Raw genomic sequence first — 25,691 nt, 5'->3', positions numbered from 1 at the left:
TTAATAGTTAATATTTATTATTATCTGTTTATTTACATCATTTATAGTCTGGCTTTCTCACTGAGATTCAAGGCAGATCACACAGTACAAGACAATTTAAATCAGAAGGAATGGGGCAATGCGATAGCATTTGGATTGCAGAAATCGGATACAGAGCTGAAACCAAGCTGAAACAAATCATAAGCATTAATAATGTAGAAATTACATAGTAGGATCCTACTTATAGCAACAGACAGTGTATACTAAACACAGTAAGTATAATCCCCAGCTCCTATCATTTACCAAAGCATCTTTCTGAAACATTTCATTTCAGTACAGCTCTGTTACCCATGTAAAACAGCCCTCTTGAATAATTCAGTTTTCAATAGTTTGAGGAAAGTCAAGAGGGTGGGAGCCTTCCTAATCTATCAGGCAGGCCATTCCACAAGATGGAGACCACAATGGAGAATGTATGTGTACAGACGGTTGTTGATCTTGCCCCTTTGAAGAGCAGCATCTGCATAAGACCCTGTTCAGATAAGCGAAGGTGTTGTGGTAGAACAGAGGGAGGGAAGTGGTCCTGCAGATATGAAGAGCCAAGGCCATGAAGGACTTTATATGTGGTAGCCAATACTTTGAATTGAGCCTGCTAACTGATGGGCAGCCAGTGGAGTGACTGCAAAATGGGAGCAATATGCATGCTCCACATACCTCCTGATAATAACTGAGCTGTGGCGTTTTGCACCAGCTGGAGACTCCATGTTGAATTCAAGGGGAGACCTATGTAGAGTGCATTATGATAGCCTAGTCTTGATGTTACTGTGGTGTGGATCTAGGTGGCCAGATCGGTTGTGTCAAGGCCACAATGAGTTGGAAGAAAGTTTCTTGCAGCTGCATTAACTTCCTTCTTCAGCAGCAGTGCTGGATTTGGTATAACCTTGAGGCTCTTAACCAAGTCAGCAAGGGTCAGCTGACCTCCATCAACAATGTCCTTCAACCTGTCCAACCAGCATCACTTCCATCTTGTCTGAGTTCAGTTTCAATTTGTTTGCTTTCAGTCATTTGACTTTCAGCTGTCAGGCAGTGGCTTAAGATTGCTACTGTATTACCAGGGGATTTGGGATAGAGATATATAGAGCTGAGTGTCATTTGTATATTGATGACATCCAGTTCCAAAGCTGGATGTCAGCTGGATGTTTTATCCTAAAGACTTTCCGTAGAGTTGAATAACATGGGGGATAGGTTTGTGCCCTGTGGAACCCCAGAAGCCAGCTCCCACATTGAAGATAGCTGATCTCCAATGGCAACCCTTTGAGTTTGATCCATGAGGAACAATTTAAACTGGACCAAGGCACATCCCCCAATAGTTGCTTCTTCCTCTAAATGCCTAAACAGGATAGCACAATCTACTATATCAAAAGCTGCAGATAGATCCAGCAGAAGCACAACAAAGAAGCATGGCCTTTGTCAACATTCAGATGGAGATAATCAACTAAGGCCTCCCGGGCTGTCTCTGTCCCGTAGCCCAGCCTGAAACCACACTGAAAAGGATCTAGAGCATGTGAGTTATCCAAGAAGACCTGCAGCTGATCTGCTACTGCTCTCTTAATCACTTTCCCTAGGAAAGGCATATTAAAGAATGGGCGATAATTGGCCACATCATTTTTTCGTAGGGATGATTTTTAAAGTAACCGACAGAGGGGCTGGGGGAAGAGGCCATGAGTGATGGAAGGTGCCGTGAGTTAGTGACTAATTTATGATGTACATCAAGAGCTCATTCATGTGGCCTTACATGAATTTAGCAGTCAGGATGGGCAAGGACCTGTTGGAAATACAATGTCTTATGTACAGAGAAGGCAGAAGACACAGAATACCTGCAAGGGGCAACAGGTCTGACAGTTAGATAAATGGTAGAGTTGGATCTACCAGGGATCTTTCCAGGGATTTTTTTCAGCAGGAACGCGGTGGAATAGAGTTCTGGCACCTCTTGAAAATGGTCACATGGCCGGTGGCCTCGCCCCCTGATCACCAGACAGAGGTGAGTTTAGATTGCCCTCCGCACAATGCCACAGAGGGCAATCTAAACTCCCCTCTGTCTGGAGATCAGGGGGCGGGGCGACCGGCCATGTGACCATTTTTGCCAAGGGTGATTTAAACTTTAAAAAACTCCTCCCTTGTTCCAGCTGACCCAAAGTGACATCATTGTGTGGTCCTGAGTTCCATCACTGAGTTCCACCACCTCTTTTCCCAGAAAAAAAGCTCTGCTTCTTTCCTCCTCTCTACTGTCCTTCTTGCATGTCTCAATTGGTATTCTTAGGCTACTTCCTGTTTCTTCCCGGAAGTCCCTCCTCCCTTTTTACTGAGGTAGTTAGTATCTATTCTATTTCTCTGCTTTCTATCAAAGTTGTAGTTCCTAAATAAACTCTCTTCATTCACTCTTTAATCAGACTCAAGATCATTCCTAAGATTTACCAGAACCTACAGGACCCAGTGCACAAGTGGTAGACTTCACAGATCCGAGGATCCTGCCAATATCCATGATGGTAATTGGGGCAAAACGGTCCACAAACAGACCAAATGAAGTATTCGGCAGTTCTGCTGCTTGGATACTTTTATATATTTTGTTGCATTGGTATGCCACCTTAATAGAGGAGGAAAGATGGGGTAAAAATATTTAAATAAATTAATATAACAAAAATGAGGGGAGCCCTGCTGGATCAGCCCTCCCCCCGCCCAGTCACCAACCTGATTCCTCTGGGAATTCCACAAGCAGGAAGTGAAGGCAGTAACCCTCCCATGTGGTTCCCCCCCCCCCAACAACAGGTATTCATAGATGCACTGCCTTTGAACATGGAGGTTCTAATTAGGTATTGTGGCTAATAGCCTGTTAATAGCTCTATCCTGCACAATCAATTTATAGAGTTCATTGTAAGAGGATGTTGCAATTACCACTGGTTTAGATGGCTTTTAATTAGTTCTGGAGGAGATAGCTTTAATAGGGGGTTAGAGAAATTTATGGAGGACAGGTATTTCAACCGCTCTTAAGTCCTGATGACTAAATAGAAGATCCAGTTCAGAGGCAGTATGCCACTGAATACTAGTTGTTGGGGACAACAGCAAGGCTTCCCATAAACATCTGGCTGGCCACTGTAGTAGAGAAGATGTTGGACTGGATGGACCCTTAGTGAGATCCAACAAGGTTTTTCTTACGTTCACAATGAAGAAAGGCTAGCAGGACCATTTCCCCCCCAGTATGGGATGACCTAGAAGAGTGCCAGTATCAGAATCTGCGGCATTAAATAGCTACAAGTCCCAATTATCAGGCTGAATGCATGTGTAGTGGGAAAAAGCAAAAGTTCCAGTTCATACCAGAGAGAGATTCTAAGTGTCAACACCATGGAAGGACAAACTAAACTAAGGATATTGTGGGGCATACTTTGGGAGCACATGAAAGCCATGGCTGATACCAAGATCGATGATCCTCATTTTCAAAATCTGCTCTAGGGTCCATAAGATTTCTGATTTATCCTTTGCCTGGTGAGTTATGAGAAACTGAATCAAATCTAGAGCTATGTGTGTGTTAGCTTAAGGAGACATTTGTAATGGATGCTACAAATTCTTACCCCTGTAGGATGAGGACTTTTGCTAGAGGGCAGAGTCTGTAAATAAGCACTAATGACAGGAGAATGGGGCTTCTGCAGAAAGAACTGCCAATAATCTGCCTGATGTACATTAACACATTCATTATGCTGCTGGAATTGCTCAAAAGCCGACATGTCCCCAAATTCATTGGTACAGAGATGACTGACTGATCACCCAACAAAATAAATGGAGCAAATCATCTTTCGCAATTGGATTAATGGGCTGTTTCTTCATTGCGTCCACTCCTTAAAGTGGATTAGCCTTTACTGTTTCTGACATTATCTAATAAGGACAGCTAAATGCATTCCCATCATCTCTTTCCTGGCTGCAGAAGAGTTTTCAGCAATAATTTTCCTATTTTCAGGCATTCCTGAGCCATCAGTTTCTTACAACAAGGCCCCAGATGTGAGCATATGGGTGATCCTGCACATTTCTGCAATAGATTTTGAAAGAGGGTCCTGAACACCTGAGCTCATCCTATGCTTAAACAGTTCGGAGTTAAATTCTTTAACCAGGGAAATAAATAGGGGGAGACAAATGCTGCGATCCTAAGAACACTTTCCTGGGAATAAGCTTCATTAAATGAAATGGGACTTACCTTTGAGTAGTCCTATTTAGGATTACTCCCATAATGGTAGTTTCCAAATGTACAGAAGAATGAAAAAGGAGGGAGAGAACAACAGCTTTCCAAATCACCATCTTTCCTCCCATCCTGGGGGAGCCAGCCATCCTTTCTCGGTCTTCTTCATCCCCAAGCCATTGAAAATAGCTTTATTATTTAGAGAGTCAGCATGGTATAGTGATTCTAGTGTCAGACTAGGATCTGGGAGACCCCGGTTCAAATCCCCAGTCAGCCATGAAGCCGAATTGCTATGAGGATAAAATGAAGGAAGAGAGAACCAAGTATACCACCACATGTGCATTCATAAACTCCATCACTATGATTGGGAAATTTTTAAAAAGCAGCCTGTTTAGGTAAACTTCTTATGTGCATAGGTTCCATGCTCACAAGCCAGAAAGGGCACATACGTTGGGAGCAGGGCTAGCATACTTGTTTATACTCCCCCTCTAGTGATGGAGAGTGTTGTCAAGTCATAGCTGATTTATGGCGACCCCTGGTAGGGTTTTCATGGCAAGAGACTAACCAAGGTAGTTTGCCATTGCCTGCCTCTGCAACCCTGATCTTCGCTGGAGGTCTCCCATCCAATTACTAACCAAGGCCAACCCTGCTTAGCTCCTGAGATCTGACTAAATCAGCCTCGCCTGGGCTATCCAGGTCAGGTATATTCCCCCTCTATAGACACTGATTTCAATATATATAATGTCATCTGTAGAGAGCTAAGGAGGGCTTCTCACCCCCAAAACAATTATGTTGGGAGGGGTATATGTGTGTGGTGTGCTTGTTTGTGTGCTCCTAAAGGAGTTAGAGATGAGTTTTTGTGTGTGTCTGGTTTATGCAATACGAAATGATTGAACTGGGTGAAAAAGGGAAGCGGAAAATTAGCCTGCAGTCCATTTGTATATTTATACATTGAAATAAATTATTTATGTAAAGAATTTATAATATCCTTGCTGTGGTCAAATATGGTACCTCTGCTAAGCAGCAAACTAAATCATTTAAACTTACACTAAAATACACATTAAGCAGTTGGGTGAATCAGAGGTGAAAGACACACTGGTAATTATTAATATTTTTAAAATCTTCTTTTGCTAGTCATTTTTTGCTTATCTGTGTTTAGAATGAGAAAAAGCAGAGGAACCAGATGGAAGGTGAAAAGATTTATTGAAGTTTTTTAGATCCCTACGTGTTTTGCTCTAGGCTTCGTCAGGGGATCTTCTATGGAGTATTTCAAGTTTCACCTTGAGCTACACCTTGAGTAGCCAGACAGAGCAGACAATATTTTCTTTAATAGACCAATGGCTCAGTATTAGGCAGCTTCATATGGCTCAGAAAATAAAAGGTGTGTGAGTGGGGTGGGTGGGTGGCATAATTTTGCTGCTCTACCCTTCCCTCCAAAAGTTATTATTGCCTCTTCCACACACCTGTTTCCCATTGTACATACTCTTTCACATCCATATTTACTATGAAGAAACATGGGGACAGGGACCCTCATTTTTTCCTCCTAAGGTGTAGTTCTACCCTGAAGCTATTTGATGTATTCTCATATTCGGAAACATGTTGTCTAAAGCACTTTAATTGGTGCTTACATTTTTCTGAGTTGGCCCCACCAACCAACTATTTGCACTCTGGCCAGGAGGCACATAGCTGAAATGGGCATGTGCACTTCTATGTTGTTGGAAAATGACATCATTTCCAGTGCAACGTGGAAGTGATAGGTCATGCTGGAGGTTGATCAAACACTAAGTTGGGGGCCAATTTTCAGACAATGGACTTTAGGTACAACCTGTTGCTTCTGAATTACATAGGAAATGACATCATTTTCTGGCATGATGGGAGTGCACATGCGAAGTAAGTACCTGCTGCTTTCCCACCTCACCACCCCCTGTCCCTCAGTTGGCCCTCAAGTGAGGCAACACTGTCCCGAGGAAAGGCCAGGGCCTAGCAACAGATTGTACTGCTTTACCAGGGTGCCATTGTACAGAGCCAAAGCAGCCGCCAGTAAATCTGATTGGCTCAATCTCTGAATGCAAAAACCCCTGCAAACAAATAACAAAACAAAAATGCCAAATGGAAGACAAACGAATGAGATTCCCCTACGGTCCCTTTCCACAGATCGGAATAGTGGCCCTCTAGTAACACAGTATGAATATCTCAGGAAGCAATGATTTAAAATTTGTATGAACAATGCAAACTGATGTGGAGGCCTCGGCTTTGCAGAGAACTAGCAGATCTGCAGGTGGCTCTGCAGCCTTCCATGATGTCTTTTTAAGGGAGTGGAGAAATCTGCTCACACCTTACCATGATACCAGCCTCTGGGGAATCAGCAACAGGAAGATTTTGCAATAAAACAGAACATTTGCTGCAATAAAAATGTGGAAGCACAGCAAATTGGCAATATATGCTATTGCAGGACATGGTTTTGCCTCCCGTACATCAAACGAGAATGCTTCTGACCTATGCAACCTGTAGTCCCCTGCCTGCTGAAATATTCTACGGCAAGAAAGTCACCTTAAGCTTTCTGCAACCTTATCATAGCAGTGGTAGTCAGCAGAAATGAGAAAGCCACCAGGAATTACATATTAGGGACTGCGGCAGCCCACAGTATTTTCTTCTGGGATCATTTGTTCTGATGTCAGCCTTTCCAAGAAGACCAGTTGCCAGGGGAAATTATGTAAAACTTCATTAAACTAACTCCTTCTCGTATAGTGTAAAAGACACCCAAGACACATCTGGAGCTTCAGAGCCTGTGTTGTAATAGTGAATCCTCAAATGACAAATTAATGTTTCTTATTCTACTGCTTCAAAACCTGTTTCTTTTGCCAGAGTTCAGTCTTATAACATAGGATATGAATGAACGCCCCCCCCCACATATCAATTTAAAAATACTTGCTGGAAACTGCTAAACTATGATACAAAGCATATAGCACACATGATTTCTGATTTCCATTAAATATCAAAAAAGAGATCCAATGAACACAATGGTATGCTGAGAATTATTGCGGCACAATGCGTTAACTGGATCCAAGGCGAATCAAGAATAGAGATACTCTCTCCTGAATTATATTCTGCTTTATTTATGTTAAAGATTTGGCTTTTATTCCATCCCTTCATCAAGGCTAGTCTACAGGGACTAAAAATTCCCAACCCATTACCCACCATCACATTCCCATCATCCATCAGTAATCTCTGACTCAGATAATATGCAGCCCTAACAAACACAGAGTATAGTACATCTGCAAGTGTATTTCCCTCCCTAAGGTTAGCATTGTGTGCCATTAAATTTAACAAACATGGGGTACTGAAAGGGCATCATTTTTTAAAAAACATGGGGTTGCATTCCTTTTGGAATTGCCTCTGTCCTTTCTCATTCACAATCAGAGTGTGGACAAGAAAGCAGCCAGACTGTGATGTGATACCGCACAGATGAGCCATAGTAACTGTACATCATTCCTGAGTGACTTAGCTACAGAAACCTAGCAGTAAAGTATTTGAATGGAGGGGGGAAAGTTTCTCCTAAGTTCCTCTGCCAAAGGGACAGAATTCAATTCCTAACCCTTTCAGCTTTGTAATACAGGTGGGGATCAATGCTACAAGTACTGCAATCGCTTAGCGGAAGAATTTCCCTGAAGGCATTTTTGAACGGAGGCCATAAATTAAATTAATTACATCTCAACTATAGAGTGTTACTGTCTCTGAAAGTGCTCCTTTCTTCCTTCTCTTTCTCTTCCTCCTCCTCTTCTCCTCTTCCACCACTACCCCACCATGAAGCAGGGAAGGTGGAATTCTTTAACATCCACCATCCACCAAAGGTCTCATCCAATCATCTCTGCATACTTCCTAGAGAATGACATTCCACAGCTGCCTGGGGAATTTTGTGTTGTTGCTAAATTAGTGTTAGGAATAAATTTACCACAAAAACTATTAACCGTCAACTGGCATCCATTGCTTTTTAACCTCCTATGCTTCTTCTATGGCACATCTTGCTTATTATGATCTTACTCTTCATTATAAAAATTGCTCACCTATCCCCTTCTTATTAGCAAACCAGTGAAACGATGCTCTCTCCAGGAAAGGAGAGTCCTTATGTCCTGGGTTGCTCATTGATCATAATGAACCGCAGGTAACATAAAAACTGAAGAAGAACTCTGCTGGATCAGACCAAAGATTCGTCTAGCCTCACACTGTCTCCCACAGTAGGCAATCAGAGGCTCCTCGAAGGCCTATAAGCAGGTATAGAGTTCAAAATCTCTTCCTGCTCCCCAACAACAGATATTCAATATTCAGAAGTGTACTGTCTCTAAACATGAAGGTTCCATTTAGTCACCATGGCTAATAGCCATTGATGGGGTTATCGGCCTAATCCCCTTTAAAACTATCTAAACCAGTGGCCAGCACCACATTCCATACATAAATCATGTGTCGTGTGAAGAAGAACATCCTCCAGCTCCTTTCTGAAAGCTCTTAACCTCCCTCCTCTTGGTTATTTTTTATTTATTTATTTATGTCATTTATAGTCTGCCTTTCTCACTGAGACTCAAGACGGATTACAAAGCGTGAGATTAGTACAATCAGTACTGGGAACATTTCCATACAGTATGGAGGACATTTCCATACAGTGATAAGGACATTTCCATAGCAATGTCATAGGATTTTACAAAGACGTAGCATTAGCAAGGATCCAATATAGAGTTGAAGAATTGCTGAAACAGAACATAATCAAGGACTGAAATTAGATAAACATGAAGTACAGGTAGTATAAGAGTACATATTCAAGCAACAGATAATACTCAAGGCAACGTAGTGGTGAAGTCTATGGCCCCAAGCTCATTAGCGAAGCATTTGAGACCCCTCCCTATAATACTTCCCTCTGATCTGAGCAAAAAGCCTTTCTGAATAATGCGGTTTCGCAGATATAATCCCAGTGCTGTCCTTACTGGCACTGGCTTCACTCTTGCAATGCAAAATATAGTTTAATTATAGAAATCTCTAAGGATTTGGAAAGTATAAGTGTAAAACAAACTTATTAAAAAGCCCAACATTTTCAAAGGTTCTTGAAAATGTATTTACCTCAATTAAAGAGTTGTACAGTTAGGGTATCATCTGTTTAAGTTCTGGAAACTCACCTACTGTTTTTAAAATCTAGTGCTTTATAGAGGATAAAATGACCAGGTCTGGGTGCCCTGTGCAGCTTACAACATAAACTTTACCAGAAGGGAGAGACACCAATGGGAGAGGGATGGAGAAAGGGATCAACTGCCAAAGAATTTAGGTTCATTCCAGTTCCCAGTGCTTAGGTCACCTTGGTCAGTCACAGCTTCTTGGAGCTCTCTCAGCTCCACCCACCTCACAGGGTGATTTTTGTGGGGATAATAATAACATACTTTGTAAACCGCTCTGAATGGGCATTAAGTTGTCCCATAAATTGAATGTTGTTGTTATTAATATTATTAGGTGAAGCCTGATTTACCCGTGATGCTGATGAGACACAGACATTTTCCTAGCACTGTTCTGATTGGCAGCATCTCTCCAGGGTCTCATATAGAGGTCTTTCTCATCACTTACTACCTGATTATCTGATGGTGATTGAAACCTGGGACCTTCTGCATGCCGAGTATATATGTTCTGTCACGACAGCCACTGCCTCTCCCCACAGATGTTCTGGCCTGGGAGGGAGGTCCAGGTTTAAGAGGTAACAAGGTAGAAAAGAGTGGAGTGATTTGAGACAGCAGGAAACTGTTGGGTAGTTGAAAGTGGTGGAGGATGAGACCAGAGACATGAGGGGGAGGGCAGGGCAATGGAGTGCTTTCAAGTAAGTACAGCACTGATTTAATTTAAGATTGTGCTGCTAAGAAAGCTAGTCTTTTACATCTACGGTCACAGAATTTGTCTCCAATGCACTCCACTGCTACAGCACAGGGAGTGTATTATGATCCAAACGGCAAAGAAATATCAGAGATTTTGAGCAATTCACTGCTTAGAAATCTTGGATTATCTCTTTCACCATGCTGTGGCTTAGACTTCATTAAATGGCTCTGGGGATTTCTATCATTCTCTTGATCCTGGGGAGCTTTATAGTGAATATATTGTTAGGGGAATTTTTTTTTGCAGCAAATAGATTATGATTTCAAAGAATAACAATGGAGGGTTTTTTTGTTAAAGGTTATTTTAATATGGTAATTGTCTTATCCTTTGACATAATCTATTTCCTCAAGTCATTTTTGGATGAAGAAAGATGACTAAAGCATAAGAAACTGGGAAAAGGTCACATTTCTCAGAAGTCCAGCAACATGCAAATGTTAATAATTTCTTTTCATGGAAATGGAACATGGAGTGCAGTTTGCCATATCAATATATCTAATTCTCAGCATGGCCAAATCTGTGGATACTTAATTCCGGAGACTGGAGCCATGATCAGACAAGAGATCTCTCTCTACAAACCTGAAAACACTCCAGGTTTGCTCAAAAATCTGAAAAAAAAACCTGGGGGATTAAAAACCCCTAAATAATAGAAACCTGTGCCTCCTATCTGTACTTCTGTATGCAGATGTGTAAGCGGTCGGCATGGGCTCCGCCATTTTAATAGCCATTTTCATGTGGTTGCTTGTGATATTAAAATATCACCAGGCCTCTGGATTTAAAATGGTTGCTGTATTGACACCAGAGAGCCTCCAACAGTTACTGAGTCCTGCCCGGGAGAACACGGCGTGCATGGAATACCGCACAGGAATGCGGAGTGATTAAGAGGTGATTGGATTTGTAGTCCCGCCAGCCCCATAGGAGTCCAGTGTAACAAAGGTCTCGCAGAGTCATCCCCACTTAACACATTCCTTTCCCTTCCTCCGTGATGAGATTTCCTGTCTGTGATTGAGGAGCTAATCAAATGACATTCATAAGTTTATACAGTTGTTCCTGAGAAAGTACAGTCTCCACCTAAAATCCATCAACTGTACCATGCATCTGACGAAGAGAACTTGATTCTCGAAAGCTTATGCTACAATAAAATTGGTTAGTCTTAAAGGTGCTACTGGACTCTTTTTGATTTTGCTCTGGCTAACTGCTCTGCTCTTCCATCTGTGGTTATCGAATGCATGTACAACAAAATCCCCTATCTAGAAATGTTGTGCTCATGCCCTAGGGTTGCCAAGTCCCCCTGTCCTTGCTTGATTAATTTGTACGCTGGACTTAGATCAATAATGAATGAATGAATGAATGTTCCTGTTTGTTTGTGTTTGTTCCTGTTATAATCTCTCCCAAGTCTGGGAGCCTGCTTGACCTTGAGCAGTTCATGAATCACACAGCCTGTTTTCCTGTCTGCAGAGTTAGAGGACTGTTAGGAGAAAGGCAGGGGGCAATTAGGAGTAGCCTTGGAGAATCTATATCTGCTTGATACTTGTCTGTAGCTGCCAGTCCTAGCAAGGATGATGTAAGTGTATGATACTGGCATCTTATCAATAAAGAACTTTTACTCATGAAGTGAGTAAATGTTGCCTGGCATTCTTACAAGGGGAAAGAGCAGGATTCTTTTCAGAGCTGTTTTGGCCTTTGAGGGAAGACTTATCATGGCCAGACCTAGCAGCAACCACCTGGTTACTTGATGCCACATGACTTGCATATGTTAAACAGAACTTGCTACAGTTCAACAGCAGCCACCAAATGAAAGCCAGTATGGTATAGTGGTTAGTTTCAGACTAGGATCTGGGAGACCGGGTTTGAATCACCTACCCTGCTGTGGAAGTTCTGTAAATGAACTTGCCCACTTACACGTTATCAACATAATTTATAAAAATGAAGTAAATATATAATAAATATAGTTGAAGATGGGGGCAGATAAAAAATTGGTTGGTGGAAGGAGAGTAGGACGCAGGGAAAGGTGAGGATATGGAGATTGCCGGGGTGGGGAAGGAAAATACTGTGGGGAAGGGGATACAGGGGCAAGTTGCCCTTGCAAGACCTTGTAGGCTCCCGTTTTGTTTTCCTAAATTTGCAATAATGGGAATGGTGCATTGAGCTGGGTGCCTAGGAGAGGGCTGTGGCTCAATGATAGAACACACCAGCTTTGTATGCACAAGGTCACAGATTCGATGCTTGGCACTGCCAGTTGAAATTCTTAGATAGGTGGTGTAGAAAACAGGCCCTTCTTTGCCTGCGACCCTGGAGAGCCAGTACTGGTCAGGGCAAACAATGATGAGACAGCTGGACCAGTAAGTTGATTCAGTTTAAGGCAGCTTCAAACATTCAGTGAAATATAGCATGCAGTAAAGTTTTGTCTTCAGCACACATCCCAAGCACTGGGTTGCTATTTACCAGATGGGATCACTTTTTCTTATTTCTGTGCCCTCTATATATTCCAGCCCGCCAAAATGGCTTTGGGTCCAAGCAATGTCTAGAATCACAAGGTTCCTTCCAGGCTCAATCCCTGGCTCCTGTGCCCCTGCACTTTACACTATCTCTGTTCACATTTGGTATAAGGTAGTTTTGTCCACGTGCACAACATCTGGAGGGTTGCCACCTAATTATCACAGTATGCAAAGAAATCTCCCCCAGGTTCAGTAAAGCGGCCAGATAGCCAATGGTTATGCTTTGCAGAAAGCTGCAGGGCTTGGACTTGGAAAAATGTTCCCTTCCAATTGCTGGGCTAGTCAAGGATGTTTGCCAAAAACAAAGAGCAATTGAGTAACATTATGGCTGCTCCAAAACCCAGACCAAATGGCTTTATATATAACTATAGCATACATAAAACCAGTAGACTTTTCACACACATACAATAAAGACAGTTTTAAAGAAGCCCTTTTCCGACTTTCAATTTGACGCTTTGAGAATACACATTATACTCAATTATCCTGATACAAGTGGTCACCATTGTGAATCAATGGGGCAAGGCACTTATTTTCCATGCATATACAGATTCAAGATGTGCTAGGGTTGCCACATTGCCTGGCACTCCTGGGAGCTTTGGGAGTGGAGCAAAGGGCAAAAATGCCATCATAAGGTCACTTCCAGGTAAAAATCCAGATGTGACAGCACATCATGCAATGTTCTAGAATTCTGCAAAAACTCTATGTGTAACAAAGTTTTAGGGGAATTCCAGATCACTTGACCAAGATCATGCCCAAGTTTACACGTGGAAGTGATGTTGATATGTAGTAAGATGTCATTTCTCATATTCCCACATCTCTCCCATATCGTTCCCATTTTTCATATCTCTCCCACTGGTCTGGATGCAAGGGCTAATAGGAGGGCTGAACCACCAGGAGATTGCTTGCTCAAAACGGGCAAATGGTAAGACTAGCTGTTAGGGTGGCCGAGTCTCCCAGTATAATGCGAAATCTCCTGCCCTGGACCCTCCCCTTGTTGCAGTTTTACAGAATAGTGCAGGAAATATGGGAGACCATTTGTGTCATGCCAATGCCATGGTAGCTTTTCTGACCCAAATCAGAAGTAATGTAATTGTACTGGTGTGATGTTCTAGGATTCGCTCAAAACTCTATGGTAAACCTTACAGTTTTGGGAGAATCCTAGAGTGTTGTGCTAACATGATGACATCACTTTTGGTTCATGCTGGAGGTGATATCATGGCATTAGTGTGATCCTCTTCCCCACCATCACTCAGTTTCTCCTGGCATTTTTATCCTTTCTGGTCTCAGAAGTGAGCAACAAGACAATTACTGGGCTGTTCCTCTAAAAGAACTCAGAAGTAGTTCATTTTGCCCTTAACAATCCTGCATGGTAGATTAGACTGAGAGATAATGACTGGCTCAATGTCACCAGAGATGACTTTTTGTCAGGGTAGGGATTTGAACTCTGGCCTCCCAAGTTCCAGTCAAACACTCTAACTACAAATAAAACTCACTTTACATTAATTAATTAAAATATTTATATCCTACCTGTCCTCAAGGCTCAAGGTGGCTTAGCAGTCACAATTAAAACATTACAATTTAAATCTATAAAATAACACCTTTCTTCCACATAGGAACTGAGCAGACATGACAAGGGAAAGAGAATTACCACCATCACCTTTAGTCTGGCCATCAGTCTCACTAAATTCAGTCAGGGCAATGATGAGATCCAACTGGCCTGGCTAGAACCTCTGCTTCTTGTAACATTACCCTAAATCCTATGCCATGTGCAAAGTTTCCTCAGCAAACAAGATAGTGTGGAAACTGTTTCCAATAACTGTAGAAAGGAATGTAGTGGGTTTAGAGGAAAACACAGTAGCTCCTAGCCAACTTGTAACTTACTTTCCTTCAGATCCATAGCTGTTCATACTGTCCTCAATGGATTCATGGCTGGCTTGTCGGATGGTTCGGCTTGGCATCTCAACAGCCAGACCTGTTTCTGTGCTCCGTTGGATTGCACCTTTAAGCTTTCTGCCATCTTCTAAAGCCAAGAGAGAGGGGAGGGGGTAGATGGAGAGAAGGACAGAGAAAAGGAGAAAGAGATCAGGCAACACACACTAAGCTTAACAAGGAGACCTTTAAACAATACTTGGACATCTGGAAACCATAACCAGCAGCAAAGCATGGGTTTCAGGCACCCGGGTCAACTCCTGGCTGGTGGCACCCCTGTCACCACATGTGCTCCCAGGACCACACAATGATGTCACTTCCAGGAAGTGATGTCATCACACAGGGCATACCCGTTTCCTGGGAGCACTCCCATGATTCGGACCGCTTGCCTCTCCGCCCATTACCTGGCAGCGCACTCCTGGCCAGCAGCCACTGCAGGAGCTGGAGGGCTAGCTCAGTGCCCAGTGAGCTGGCCGCCCCATTGGCACGGCAGGTAGCCAGGGTGGTGTGGGAGGCCTCCCAGCCCTCCTGTGTGCACAGCTGCCCATGCTGCTGCTGCCAGCTCTGCGCACTCCTGGCCAGCAGCTGTGCCCACCATCCTCTCTTTGGTGGCACCTGAGGCAAGCAATCCCCCTGCCCCCCCTAAACACAACCCTGACCATAACACACTAAAATCAGGAATTCACACAATCTGATATGACAAAAAAGGAGTCAATATGATCCAAAGTGTCATTTTGTTCACTGTGAAACGTTCATCTGAGTGTTTTACTATAAACATAGCTAAAGTCCTGCGTATGCAAGTAATCTTAACTTTTGAAAGTTTGTAAGGAATGCTGAATCACTATCTGATTTCATTATGGGGCATATGAACTAATTAAGTTGTCTGATCATTGGCCCATCAAACCCAGTACTGTTCACTCCTGCTGACATCTGCGGGAGGAAGAGCCACTTAAATTGGAGGAGGGCTTTTTACGTTGAAAAAAAGACTTCAGTTTTTGCCAAGTAGGGTGATAAGAGATGGGCCACAGGGAGAGAGAGAGGGAGAGAGAAATTGAAAATCTATACATCTTTCCCCCTCACTAGCTTTCCTATTAGTTTCACATGACATTCTGTTTTTCAGAAAAATAAAGAATTTGATCTGAAACACCAGTAGAGTGGGTATTTGGTTTTTTACTTTACCTTTCTCGAAACCTATGTAGTTTATAAAGAGGTAGCTCCTAGATATACTTAAAAAGTGAAATTGTTAGTTATTCTGCCAGTCCAGACAGCAATTTTTTCCAATTAATATCGGGTCCTAGAAAACCAGTTTCTTAGGGAGAAAAAGCTTTCAACTGAACACATTATTTCTTAGTCCTAGTCCATATATATATAAAGACAAGTGTCCTGACTGACTCATCAACCCCCAGCCCAAAACCCTGGACCTAGAAACATGAAATTTGGGTAGAACATTCCTTTCATGATGTAAACACCCACTAAGAAGGGATTTTAAGAAATTCGCCCCCTAAGGGGGTAAAAAGGGGTAAAATGTGTTTTCCCAAAGGGATACAGCTTCCCTGTGAGGCTGGAAGGCTGCTGCCTACTTGTGCCCCTGCCCACTGCCAACTCAGCCACTCTTTCCTGATTGGGCCAACCTTTCAAGGTCATTTGCATATAGAGACTGATTGGGGCTCATAACATTCCACACCTCCCCCCCTCCCGAGATAGTTGGAACACAGAGGTCATTTGTGCATGCGGCCTGATTGGTCCTCACCCCCCACATTCTAAACAGTATGCAGTTGCTATTGGGAGTCACTGAATGTGTCCTGAGGTCAAATTCACCTCTCAGTCTTCCCCTCAAAGTTCACTAGGGTTGCTAACTCAAAAAAAACAACCCACAAACCAAAAACTATTACAAACCCACAAGTATTATTACAATACTTATACAATTACAATACTTATTACAATACTTATACATTACAGTACAAAAATATTACAAACCCATAGTGAAGCACAGGTATCAAGCTAGTATGTAATAAATTGTAACAAAGAAGTTCTTGCAGTTTACTGAAAAAAGATATAAACCATCACTGAAAATATGAACAGTCTAAAAATAATTTCACACTGGCCTGCCCATACTGTCTAAATTACAGTTTCCATGCCTAGCTAAAATCCACTGGGATAAATAATTTAATGCTGCAAATTTCCCTTTCCTGAAGGACTAGCCTTTAAAAACCCATCTCTTACATTTCCCTTTTTCATTATCCCCTCTCACAGTCCACGTTTCTTGGAATATATTATGTTATATAATGAATATGTAACACGTACCATTAACGCTAATTGCTTTGCTTGACGTCAGAGAAACTGAAAAGTTTTGGCTGACATGCAATACTTTAAACCGTTAATGCTGACACAGGCTGCAGATTCTTTTAGTGAATTAGGGTGGCTGGACTCTCTTTAAAATATGCCCTGCCATTAGAACGCACCAGTCTTTTGTGCAAGGGGCAGATGCTGGTGGTAGGCGTATCAGACCAGGTGAGAAAATGGCCCCCCCAGACTGCAATCCTGTCATGCTCAAAGGAGAGAAGACAATGGAAGTTCTGTGACCTAGAAGATCGGGTGCATTTTTAAAAACTGCTAAATAGCAGCATTGGTGGGATGTGTTTTAAGACTGGGTCTTTCTCCCCTGTGTCGTTTTCCTGACCTCAAATAACTCTCTTCTGGAGCTGTTATGTTTTAGTGAGGAACATCATTGGCAAATGTGTGTCAATTTCTTGTTTCAGGGGAAATAGGAGCTGCCTAAATAGCAAGGTGGGGGTGTCTAACTGCAAGAAAACGGTACGGAAGGAAAGATTTAACTCCCCTGTGCCACAGCTTCCATCTCAACCTGTGATTGCTGTTTGGAAAATTTTAAAAAATATGCAGTAGATCTGATCATGGATCTTTTGGCATTTCACCTGCTTTACTTGCCTGTATTGGCCAGGATATTACAGTACGATTTGATACCCTGGTCTGCAATTTGATCAGCAGGCGAGTTTGAGAAAAAGGGGAAAGTCCTCCTCTGAGAGTGTCCTGCTGCCAAGTGTGGCTTCTCCTTCCTTATGTGTGACAGCTGGAGAAAGAGAATTCTTTTCCTCCTGCGCCTCTATCACCTCCTTTGCCAGCGGAGCCAGAAAAGACAAGAAGGCAGGAAAGACTGGATGGGGCACTTGCCCCTCCTACTCTCTCCTCTTTCCAAGTAATCCAAGTAATCCGAACTTGCCAACTCATCTCCCTTCTTTTTTCCTGCATTCCCTTTCTTTTGAGTTCTTTGGCTCTGTGAACCTGAGTCAGGTCCTCTATCTTGGGTCGTTTCCACACTGCTTCTGATTATACGCTTTTGAAAAGTGGGCTTTCCCCATCTGCTTCCACATGACTCTGTGGTGCATTTATACACCCTGCTGCTTCCCTGACTTTTCTGCAGTCTTTCCAAAAACCGCTTTTCTATGATTGTTCGGACAGCTCAAAACCAGAGTAGATGTCATGTGGGTGAAAAACTCTGGATCTTTCCCGGTTCTACCCACATCAACATTATTTTCCCTGCCTGAGCCCTTTGAAGCAGCCACTTCCCCTTGCACCATGTGGGAGGGGCTTTTCTGGATTTTTAAAATTGGCAATTGCTAGCTCACTATATTGCTATAACCTTATAAGGATTTTCTACCAAGTCCTCTGCATTTTAAAAAGTAAGTCTATTCCCGGCTGTTGCAAAGAAGTTAGGCACATCATTACAGTGAAAAGTGCTAGGCTGACTGTTTTTAAAAAATGAAAGCTAGGAATTCGGAGGACTTAGTAAATAGATTGTTATCATGATGTAGTGATCGAGCAACTGCTGATTTTTTAAAAAAGCAAACCAAAAGGGCAGGGGAAATGCAGGTAAATATGCCATATAAAGTCCCCATTGCTGTGACATTTAATCTGCAGCTGCAATCAGAAACCTCTAAGAAATCTTTGCTGTGTAGAAGACCCCCTTTCTTTTCATTCCTTTGCCAACATCATTGTGTATTATGCAAACCTCTTTGGAGACAAATTATGTTTGAAAAGTGGGATCAAAATATCTTCAATAAATTTAAAAGGCCCAATAGGAAAAAGAGAAGAGCAATGAACAAGAGATTTTTTCCGCCTTCATGCACCTCTAATGCTCCACCTCTTGCCCATTTCCCTGCTCTTCAAGAAGCCCTGCAAGAAGAGATGTTGCCTACTGGGTGGCAAGAATGTATCCCGCGTGGATGGCGCTAAGCTCACCGATCATGAGTTTGCCAACCCTCTAATTTAAAGAGAGCTCAAGAGAGATGGGACTCTCTAATATCAGATGCTGCTTGAAACCAGGACTGGCCCAAGTGCTCTTGGCAACCTTGGCCAGCTGCTACTGCCACTCCCAGAGGGACACATCTGCAGAACCAGCACGGCTGGGACTTCTTATCAGCCCCAAAGGCCGAGCGAGGGAATGCAGCAGAGCTGGCGTCTGACAGCTCTTCCTCCTCCTCCCCTTCCTCGTAGGAACAGGAAAGGCAGGCCGAGTGAGCCACCACCAAGCCAAAAGGAAGGAGTGCGAGAGCACCTATGGCCACCTGTTTTTCCTCCCCTTCAGGGGGGTGAGCCAGGGGAAGGCAGGCAGGATGAGCCCCCCTGCTCTGAGCTGCCCACTCACCATGGAGCTGGAGAATGGGAGTGGAGCCTGGCACAGTGGATCTGGTGGCTGCCTGCTCTCCCTCCATCCTTTGTGGGAGAAGGCAGGCAAGTTGGCCCAGCAAGTGTCTTTCAGTGCCCCTGGTACCCCTCTGCCCTCTGGCGCCCCAGGCAATTGCTTAGGTCAGCTTAATAGGTGATAGATCCAGAGGAGTTAGCCATGTTTGTCTGTAGTTGTAAAGAATCCAGTAGCACTTTTAAGACTAACCAACTTTATTGTAAGCATAAACTACAATAAAGTTACTACTTAATAGGTGAGTGGCTCCTGCATGAAACTAGGGCCGAATCCACATTACCTTCGCGCGTCCCGGTGTTGCGCTAAATGTCCGCGAAACACCCGGAAGTATAGAGTCTTTCAAGCGCGATTTCAGGAATCGCGCTTGAAAGACGCTATACTTCCGGGTGTTTCGCGGACATTTAGCGCCGCGCGGAGGTAATGTGGATTCGGCCTATATCTATAGGTATCCAAAATACAATGGAACCCTCAAAACAACGGATGGACAGAGAATATTCTTAATATTCTCCAAGCTCTGTGCAGATGTTCCTGTGAGTGAGGGCCATTCCAAATGATTGCATCTGGCATGGGGATTGCCATCTGCTCCAGCAGTATCTTTTCCCCTGAAACCTGCTCTTTAAAAATCACTTGCATAGTTTTGTCCCCAAAGCCAATGAAGTTGTGCTTCTGGGATCAGGTGGTCCCTTCCCTCAGTTAGCAGAGCAATCCTTAACAGCAACAATGAGTTTAAAAAGGTGTAACTCTGCTAAGGATTGCACTATTGATCTCTGAGTGGTTTGTCAGCTTTGTATCTCTACAAATGCAGATAAAGACCATTTATCCAAAAGATTATTTTTTTCCCTAGCAAGTACTGCTTAGATAAAGACATGCTCATCTTAAACATGCATACAAGTAACAGTTATGTATAGAAACTTTTGTGTTTAACCCCCTCGTTAGGGAGTTGTGTTGTATTCAAAGTTGTTTTCCTTTGGGTAGCTATGGGTAGAAGCACATTAAGATACCATGTACTTCAAGGTAGGCCAATTCATATACGGCTGTATATTATGAACTGTAGATAGCCTCTCAATTTTTTTCTGGTATATTTTTAACCAAAGAACAAACAGCCTCTTGACATTTAAATCAGTGCAGGACAGGCGATTGCAGTGTAAATTAATAGAGCATACAGCAAAGTACAGCCTTAAGGAATGGGAGGTGGAGGTGGAGGAGAAATGCAATGAGAATTCAAGTGTTGCAAGGATGTCTCTGTTTTTTGGAAGGTAGGAGTTATTTTTCAAAGGGTGCATGGGGTTCAGGAGCTAGCCCTCAAGTAGTGCTTCCACTCGCAAGATAACATGTAATTTTTACTCCCCGCCCCTGCCAAAAAAAACCCTGCAATACCGTGATGCGAGGAAATGGTGATTCTCCCTGCAATGTAAACCATTATTTGCTTTTGCCATTGCTGTATGGAAGGCAGCTGGGTAAATATGCAGTTTGATATTGGCTACATCAGACTGTATCATACTACTCCAGTGAGCAAAGTTTGAAGCCTTCCACCCACCTAAGAAGACCTCTTTCAATGTAAGTGTTTCTTCCTTTAATGGCTGAAGGAACTTCCTCCATCCAAGATGGAGGAACTTCCTCCACCCCTTCTCACTGATGAAGTGGTATCACGTCCCTATTAATTCTCAGTTCCCACACAAGTCTGGCAATTAATGCGGACAATGGGAGGCATGTGCTAGTTCATATCCGGCAGTGCTTCCCAGATTGCCAGTGTCACATAAGATCCCAGAACATAAAAGCCAGGCTTGTCCCAACTGCTGTCACCACACCTCCTCCTTTCATCCCTGCTTCTATATTTATTTATTTGCTTCATTTATACCCTACTTTTCTTCCCAAGGAGGACCCAAAACATCTTACGTTGCCTTCCGTAGCCTTTAACCCTCACAACAACCTCATAGGGTAGGCTAGGCTGAGAGTGTATGACTGGCAAGTTTATATGGTATAGCAGGGATTCAAACCTAGCTCTCCTAGATCCTCTTAGGGTACACTAACCACTTCACCATGCTGGCTTTTGTGGTGGGTGATGGGGAAAAGCACCTGAAGCAGCAAACTGCTGAAGGCCGCTCTTGGTGACAGATGTCCTTTTCATCATCACAGCTCCATAAAGCATACGGACGCTGGGGGCAGGGGATCCCCTGTTCCCACTCTTCCTCCTGCTTCTACTCACCTGGCGGGTGGAGGAGGAAAGGTGAGGGAATGCCACCCCAGGCACGCTCCTGGGACAGCGCGACAATGTCACCTCTGGGAGTGACATCATCATGCCACCACTGAGAACGCTCCTGTGCTTCTCAGTGGACAATTTTGGCTTCAAACGGGCCAAATTAGGCCCCTGTGGGGCCCAAATCAACCCGCTAAGAAGCTCATGAGCACTCCTAAGCCTGTGCAATGACATCACTTCCCAAAAGTAACATTATCATGTAGGCGCGGGAGTGCATGTGCACATAACTCAGAAACATGGAAAAGGTAAGTGTCAAGTCCCCCGCCCTCCTGCTTGGCATCCCTATAGTACAATTGCAGTCCCCACTCACAGCACCCAAAGTTTCCCTCATGTTTGGAAACCCCGTCAGCCTGCAGTGAAGTCAGAGCAGACAGAATAGCTTCAGCACCTTGATACAGCTTCTTAAACCTAGATTGGTAGCATTGTGATTTGACAACTGCGTTCCCTTAATCCAGGCCAGTGTTTGAGACTGACTGAATCAACTCCAGGATTTGATGTCAGCAGGGATGGTGGAAGGAAGTTGTGGCGGCAGCTAGAAAGATGAATGGGGTGGAGACTGAATATGCCTGCTAGAAACAATGCAGCCAGTTATTCCTAAGACTGGCATTAAGGACACAACAGGCAGTACTGTCATTTCAGTTGTAGCTCGCATCTTGGAATGGGAAAAGACCACGGCAGCTTGTACAAGGGCTTCTGCCATTATCAGTTGATGTCATCCCATATTGTGTAAAAAGAAACCTTTAAATCAAGGCACTAAAGGCCCCCTTTTATAGTTGAAAAATCGAACACTTTCTAAACTTCCTGCTGGAAGGAGCTTTATATCCCAGGGCTCCATTCCTTTGATTTTGTCTTCATTTTGATCCCTGGATTTTCAGGAACCCATGCAGCTATCATGGCTAAGCTGTTTTCAAATATTCAGTTTTAGTGCTCTAATGGTGTATAACAGCAGTGTGCATCACTTGCAAGTCTCTCAATATGTGTGCTGGGAGACATGAAGCACTGAAGCAGCCTGTCGAACAGCAGTGCAAATAAGACTGCGCATGCATTTTTCCATGTGCATATAAGCTTTGCCATGCAGAAGCACGTACTCTTTACAAATCCAGTGTTCTGTCTGCATGTAGCAAAGCTGGAATGCATATGTTACCCCCTTCACACAAAATGGCAACTGCGCATATTGGGAGGATTGCAGATACTGTATACTCTAATGATGCATGGTTGGTGTGCTCAAGCTGAATGCCTAAAAAGGGCTCTAATCAGCAGCATTCAAGTGTGAAGTGTGACATTAACTGGCCATGTGTGTTTCATATGCCTAAGAGTTTACCATGCAAGTAATCTGGTAGTAGTGATGCTGCAAATTTTATGTGTAATGTAGTCAATGAAACAATCAGATGTGAGCCAGTCACCTGGTCTTATAAGTGGAAGGCATATTGCTTGAACATTTAATGAGCACCTTTGCACCCCCCCCCCCCCCAAAAAACTGTGCATATGCAAAGTGCTACTAATCCAAACAGGTTGGCAGCTTTAAACTAATGATTGCTTACATGAACCCTGATAGGTAGGGTTTTTTTTTTTTAGCATAGCCTTTACTTATGAGTGATTTATATAATTTGTGGCAGATCTAACTACCTGTGGCTGCATCCACATAGCAAGTCACCATTTTCCCCTGCAATTTTCCCCTGCTGTGTCACCAAAAGGCTCCGGGAGTTTTTTTTAAAAATCAGTAATTGTCATTGATATTGCACTGTTGTGATTTCAGCATTCTAGCAATGTATTGCCACGGTCACTGAGGTCCAGCTTTCTTTCTTTCTTTCTTTCTTTCTTTCTTTCTTTCTTTCTTTCTTTCTTTCTTTCTTTCTTTCTAAAGCAAGTCTCTGTCCCTTTCCCCTGTAGAGTTATAAGGGGAAAGGTACAAGCAGCACATTTTCCTTGTAAATTTACAACAGAAGGGGCAGGTAGATCACAATAGCTATTACTCATTTTTTAAAAACCTTCTAAAAGCCTTCTAGTAGCATGGCAGGGAAAAGAGCAGCCATGGCTTCAGGAAAAGCCAACTTCACTGTACTGAAGGAAAACAGTGAAACAGCCAGGACCCAGTAAAGAAACACTCATCAAAAACTGGCTCTTTGTTTACTACTGGTGAAACCTGTGGGGTTCAAGCATCCCTCATCTAGCACCGGGAACAGAATTTGGTGTGTTAAGCAATAGCAGGTTAAAGGAAAAAAAAAACAGCTTTCCCTGTTTGTAGAGGACAGCCTGAAAACCTGGTTTGCAGCAGCTGAAGAAGTGTCGGAAATAGAGATGGGCATGAGCCAGAAAAAACCCGAACTATGCGAACCACAAACTTTCATGAACATGCCCCTGGTTCAAGAACTGGTTCGTTTGGTTCGTGAAAATATCACTTCCGGGCCAGCAAATCACCACTTCTGGGTTAGCAGAAGGTCTGCTGAAAGCCCATCCCTCGTTGCCTAGGAAACTGATTGATCGACTTCAAGCTGTCTGCAGTGAACCAAACGAACCGCCCTAATGTTCGTGGTGGTTCGTCAGAAATGGGTTCTGACGAACCGCTGGTTCGCGAACCATGAACCGGCCTGGTTCGTGATGAACTTTGGTTTGTATTTCAGTTTCATGCCCATCTCTAGTCAGAAACCACCAGAGGGATGCAAAGTCTTCCAGAGGTGACGAGACAGCATAATAATGCCTGGCACAGCTTTTTAGCCTTTCCCTCAAATAGTTGATGGGCTATTTGTGTTTCAGGAGTTCTATCCATAATAAATAAAAAAATCTTATCACCGACAGTTAGTCAACTGTTTGTGAATTCAGAATAGTGCGTCCAAACGAACTACTGTCTCTCCAGTTCTACACTCAAATTTCAACTATATGAAATTCAGCAAAAAGTGCTAGAGATGTGGCAAGCCACCTGGCACTCACTTGGAACTGAGCTCAGGTTTTATTCCCGAACCCAACATACGTGCTAGTACAAAATTAATGTACAGCCCATCAGAACAAAAGGCCACTGTGGAACGGATTACAGTCTGGATGAGCATTTGGGAAGAACTGCCTTTACATAAGCAGTCACACTCATCTTGATTACTTGTCTTGTAAATAAAACATACAGCTCTGATAACAATCCAAGATTAAAAGTAGCCAGAGAGTCAGCACTGGACAGCTTGTCAGGCCCAGCTGTTCACTGAAGTCTATACATGGCTTTCATATCCAAATGGTTGATGAATTAAAGGCTGCCAGCTTCCCTTTTTGGTTAAAAGGACAAGTCTTGATCATATATTGTGAATTCTATGGTCACTCATTTCAGCAGAATATGGCCAGTGCACACATCCAGGGTCCCCCTCCTACAATGTGGTTGCTCCACAGCAGTGTCACTAAGATATGATGTTTGGTAGGGTAAACCGATGTTTAATGACCCGATGTGCATCACGATACAAATGACCACATCTTGGCTCAGCCTCCAGAATATAAAATATTACAGTTTGGTTAAGACAGCTCATCATAAATCAATATATAATTCTTAAATTTACATCCTATATAACCAGCAACAGGGTGTGCAGCTACACAACTGTATACACAGAACTTTATCATTATTTACAGTCTCAGTCCCCTAGTGATGCTTGCTTGTTGTGGAAAGCTGGAATAGTGCAGTGTTTCAAATAACATACAATGAGGCGGAAGCTCACATTTTAAATCCCAGGTCAGCACATCTCAAGGCACACCAGGCCAATATCTTCTCCAAGGGCAGACTGGTAAGTCCAAGGGGCCCAGGAGCAAGACAAGCCACTTCACTGCGAACCAGTGCTGCAGTGGCCACAGAGTTCCAAATTACCCAGCAATACTGATGATGGGCATCAGCTTAGGCATGGTATCCTCTCACATTGCCACCAACTGGCAGTAGCATGGGAGAAGGCAATAGGTGAATTGCTGAGAGCTCTGCTCACTCCTAGCTGCCCAAGGTCATCCATGGACCCAGAAGAGACTTCCCCCCTAAGTTAAATGGCCAGTCCACCTTTACTGAGCTTGCCATTTGCTTGCCTCAGCCCTAGTCCTTGAGGATGAGAGGGGAAAAAATGGCCTCCGTATGATACTCTAAGAATTTTCCTCTGTCTCTATGGACTTTACCATAGAAGTTAGGGGAAATTCCCAGAGCACCACCTAGAAGTGACATCAGACCTCCCCCAA

The 25,691-nt window shown here is 43.3% G+C and overlaps 1 protein-coding gene across 1 annotated transcript in view; it reads right to left on the bottom strand.

Annotated features, from left to right (window-relative positions):
- The window catches only part of RIMS4 (regulating synaptic membrane exocytosis 4), a 97,935-nt gene that overhangs the window by 12,153 nt on the left and 60,091 nt on the right, over positions 1 to 25,691 (bottom strand). The window contains exon 2 of the mRNA XM_054981425.1: positions 14,482 to 14,620. Coding sequence (XP_054837400.1) covers positions 14,482 to 14,620 — 139 coding nt within the window. The remainder of the gene's footprint in view (positions 1 to 14,481; positions 14,621 to 25,691) is intronic.

Source organism: Eublepharis macularius, chromosome 5 (assembly GCF_028583425.1).
Source record: "Eublepharis macularius isolate TG4126 chromosome 5, MPM_Emac_v1.0, whole genome shotgun sequence".
Taxonomy (NCBI): Eukaryota; Metazoa; Chordata; class Lepidosauria; order Squamata; family Eublepharidae; genus Eublepharis; species Eublepharis macularius.
Note: the sequence above shows the minus strand (reverse complement) of the source record. Positions and strands in the feature narration are given on the sequence as shown.